Source organism: Polyodon spathula, chromosome 24, assembly GCF_017654505.1.
Source record: "Polyodon spathula isolate WHYD16114869_AA chromosome 24, ASM1765450v1, whole genome shotgun sequence".
Taxonomy (NCBI): Eukaryota; Metazoa; Chordata; class Actinopteri; order Acipenseriformes; family Polyodontidae; genus Polyodon; species Polyodon spathula.
In genome coordinates this window covers 20,170,790-20,175,612 of record NC_054557.1, presented here as the reverse complement: position 1 = coordinate 20,175,612, position 4,823 = coordinate 20,170,790, and the positions used below count along the sequence as shown (strand labels likewise).

The following is a 4,823-nucleotide window of genomic DNA, read 5'->3' as shown; positions in this document are numbered from 1 at the left end:
AAAGTTGAAATATTTTGATTGGTACATCCCCAACAATCTCCATTTCACAGTAAATTGTAAAACAATAAAACAAAACAAAACAAAAAAACAGTTATCAGGTCACATGTTTCCTTGGCAAATAAAACACAGGGTGAAAAGAGACAGCGGTCCTTCCCAACATAAAACACTCCAGCGTTGCACCTCGGAGCTATAGGAGCTCAAAGCCAAGAGCTGGGAGCAGTGGCATGCACAATCCTTGGACTGAAGGACAAGCCAGCAATCAAGCTTGTGAACCACAAAACCAAATAAACAAGGGAGGACTACAGCACACTTTTTGGTATCTGCAGATCTTCACACTGTACCCGAGATTCAAGATTTTTATAGGTAAGGGCAATTATCAAATTCATAACTCTAAAATATCTTTATATACAGCTATAGCCCAGAGTTTTGCATCACTCTATGAAATGAACTAATTTTGCTTCATAAAGTCAAAGAAACCTGCTGAATAATGCTAACTTATTGGATTACATATGGCTCTGTGGTTTTCCAGATGCTTAACAAAAAACTGCAGAATATTGTAGTTCTTTGTTTACATAATGTTAAATAAAATATCTAAATTATGTTTATATAGTTGTTATCTGTTGGTTTTTTTTTTTAAATTAAATCCAACAATTCAAGGTGATCCAATATTATTGTTCTTCAATGGCAGTAGCCCCGTTCACAAAGCTTTTATTCAAGAGTCTGCTTTAAGGAATAAAGTATTTATGAAACTAAAAAAAAAACAAAAAAAAACAATTGATTGAGGAATATCAAGCTGTATTGTATTAACTCAGAAACTAAAGCTTTGTAAATAGAGTCAAGATGAGGCTGAGATGAGTCTGCCATTGATAGCATGATACCCTCATACAGTTACACCACGGCATCCACAACCAGTACACACTGGTGGTATTCTATTGCAGTGGTTCCATGACCATGACACGTCATTGTGTTATGTATGATGAATTGAAACTTACTTAGAAACTTTCATTGGCGCCAAATTACTTTTTAAGTCTGTACAAAATCAAATGCCAGCCTGTCTGACCAGCCTCTAATCATTATTCATTACATTCAATAACTAGCCATTCCATCTGTCAGGAAGTCCATTGGACAGTTCCTTACAATGTTCTAATTTAGCACCATCAACCTGTAATAATCTCTCAGTTGAAATAAGGGCTAGTGTTAATAGTTCTGTTGTTAAAAATTTGTAATTGTAATTAATAAAACCAAAAAACAAACCTTTTATTGTTTTTGACTTTGCCCAGCTCGTCATGTATGATTTTAGCAAATATCTGTGCAATATTTGAGCCTTTTTCCCATTTTTTTTACTGTTTATTTATCATCGTTTGCCAAGTTTTTAAACAATACCTCTCATGGCTTTACAATGCTTGCACAGGCTTTACCGTTCTTTCACAATGCTTTATTGCACTTTGCCTTACTTTACTACAGGGCACACATTCTGTTTCTAATAAGAAATTCAGTTTGCTGACAAATCCACATATCTATGTCCAAGATACACACTTTCCAGTTGGATTTGTGAAAGAATCAATAAATAAAGATTAGAGGTATATTGCTTATTCTGCTTCAACAAACATTTGTAACATGGATTTATCTCCTGATTCTGAAGCAAAATAATGACACAACTATACAAACTACTGTGGCCTCTTTACTGTAAAGCCAGGGAATGAATCACATTCTTGTCTCTCTGACAACATTCATGTAAACATGATCTCCATTATTTCTTGCATAAGCAGTATGTAGCAATATGACAGCAATGGTACAAATAATGAGGTTTTAAAACATTGCCTTGCAATTTCCAACCATCTGCAATTCCAAGTATATACAAAAAGGCATGGCACACATGTAACTACTGTGTAAATATACAGTCATTAGAGACAATGTAAACAGTGGCTAAATTTGTCTTGCGAGACTTAATTTATGATACTCAGTGGGAAGAACATCTGTTTTAAAGCTCTAGGATTACAATGAAATGCGGTATTAAGAATTGTATGTATTTTTTATTCCTATGAGGCAGTGTGGTCTAGTGGTTAAAGTCCAGGGCTTGTAACAAGAAGGTCGCTGTGTGTGACCCTGAGCAAGTCACTTAACTTGTGGTCCGTCCTGCGGATCAGATGTTAAATCAATGTCCTATTGTAAGTGACGCTACATATAATGCACAGTTCACAGCCTTCCTCTGTAATGGTGCTATATAAAAATAGAGTTATTATATATTATTATTACATTGCTAACTGTATCAGCCTGTTTTAGACACTGTCTCTCATCTGGCACCTGCTGTTTTCTTAAGACAAGTGAAATTGGATTAACGATGCTGGTGCATATATGAGAAGTAGTCATAGCTAACAGTTTATTTCAAAGGCAATATTCTGTACCAGTGCAATATGAAAAAGGGGAAACATCAAAATACACTTCCAGATTTATAAAAAAAAAAAAAAAAAAAAAAAAAAAAAAATCTCACTGTGGCATCTCTAGGGATTCACACAAATTGTTTCTACACAGAAAATATACTGCTTCACTCGACTCTGCTTCCAGATTCCAAATAGTACTCTGCAGTACTTCACCCCCCCTATTTCCCGTACCTAATCAAGTTAGAAAAAGGAAATCAGGGGGGCTTCCGAGAGGCGCAACCAGTAAAGGCACTCCATGCAGATGTGCCCAATAGCCTGGAGATCAGCCAGGGTGCCCTCAGCTCACCACACACCAGTAACCCCTGTGGTCTGGCCAGGCACCTGCAGGCCTGCCTGTAAGCTGCCCAGAGCTACGTTGTCCTCTTCCGCTGTAGCTCTGGGCAGCTGCATGGCAAGTCTGTAGTGTGTAAAGAAGCAGGCAGCTGATGGCACACGCTTCGGAGGACAGCATGTGTTTGTCTTTGCCCCTTCCAAGTTAGCACAGAGGTGGTAGCAGTGAGCTGAGCCCAAAAAATAATTGCACACAACTAAAGAAAAGAAAAGAGAAACTACCACAAATGGCAAGACGACTTGTAATCCCTCTTTTCTTGTTGCACAGTTATAGGAATGCTGCTCCCATCAAGATGCCGTTGTTTACAAGCAAGGGGAATGCTCTTAACCTAACAGTCTACATTGTCACCTTACTGACCGGCTGGCCTTCAAACCTGCTGGCTCTACATGCCTTCTACCAGAAACTGCGCCGCAAACCCACCCCCGGCACCATCTTCCTCTTCAATCTCACCCTTTCTGACCTTTTTTTCCTCACCTTCCTCCCTTTCAAGACCATCGAGGCGGCCGCCGGCAACATTTGGAGCCTCCCTGCCTACCTGTGTCCTCTGAGTGGTCTATTCCACTACAGCACCATCTACAGCAGCATCCTCTTCCTAACTGCAGTCAGTGTGGATCGATACCTGGGGGTCGCCTTTCCGTTCTGCTACAAAATGCACCGCAAGCCATCATATGCTTTGGCGGTCAGTCTCTTCCTGTGGGTTTGTGCGTTCACCCATTGCAGCATCGTCTACATCACAGAGCTCAGACGAGACTGGAGCGAGGCGGCCACCAACCTCTCTGTTTGTTACGACAACTTCACCCCGCAGCAGTTGGCAGTCCTCTTACCTGTCCGTTTGGAGCTCGGCATCATACTGTTCTGCGTACCCTTGCTTATCACTTGCTTCTGTTACTGCAGCTTCACCTGGATTGTCATGTCTTCTGCTCACTTGCACAAGGAGAAAAAGCGCAGGGCTGTGGGCTTAGTCCTAGCCACCCTCGCCGTCTTCCTGATCTGTTTCACGCCCTATAACGTCTCCCACATCGTCGGGTACATCCAAGGGAGCAGTCCAGGCTGGAGAGACGAGGCATTGCTTTTCAGCACATTCAATGCCTGCCTAGATCCTATCATTTTCTATTTCTCATCCACAGCAGTCCAGCAGTCCTGTTGGACGTGTCTGAGGACCCTAGGAATTAAGAAATGCACGGGGAGCCCCTTCCAATACTTATCCAACACCTTTAGGTCCAGGAAAAATGAGAGCTCTGGGGAAGTTCAGTGTACCAAGCTGTGAATAAGTGCAAGAACTGATAAATGCATTGAAACAAAAAGTAAACCAGTGTTCCCGTTCACATGAAAAGAACACCTAGACCTTTTTAGTTCACATAAGAGGGTTTTTTAATTGGAAAATATGGAAGCAGGTTCTATCTTCATATGATATTACAGACTTCCGATGGAACAAAACTGAATGCAAACCAGGCAAATAACATTAAGAAACACAACCATGCTCTCCTGTGCAAACACAGCCACACACCCACATTTATCTCGCAGGGACAGGAATTAACCCTGTCCTTGCCAACCACCAACACATTTTTTACAGGCAGCGATTTGCCCTGCAACGCCACTGTACAAGCCTCACTACAACAGGAATTGCAGCTATTGGCAAATGCAGCCATTGTGGAGCTCAGGGTCAAGCGACATTTAAAGAGACTTGTCAAAATGTTAGCCGACCAGCATAAGAAGTTTTTCATTGTATGCTGCTGTAGTACTGCAAGACCCTACTGTATAACTCCAGAAGAGCAATGTTAGAAAAAGAACATTAAAAAAAAAGGCTGGGTTGTGTCATTGCATTTGTTTTTAGAGAAATGTATTTTGTATTTAAAGTGTTTGTCCATGTTAATATTGAAGATGCATTATTATTTGTGAGTGCATGTAACTTTCAAGGACCCCTTGGAAAGGAGACATTAGATTTTGTGGAGTTTATTCAGAATAAAAAGTCAATAAATGAACACACAGCAACGTGGATATCCAAGAGCAGTTTATGAACACTTATAACCACAGGGATGTTTATAAAGCAG

General features: G+C 40.5%; 1 protein-coding gene across 1 annotated transcript; it reads left to right on the top strand.

Moving 5' to 3' along the window:
• Positions 1-3,054: 3,054 nt before the first annotated feature.
• On the top strand, positions 3,055-4,524 carry LOC121298702 (free fatty acid receptor 2-like). Its single transcript, XM_041225898.1, has one exon. It carries the CDS (start codon positions 3,065-3,067, stop codon positions 4,037-4,039), a length of 975 nt encoding a protein of 324 aa, XP_041081832.1. The 5' UTR covers positions 3,055-3,064; the 3' UTR covers positions 4,040-4,524.
• The last annotated feature ends 299 nt before the right edge of the window (positions 4,525-4,823 follow it).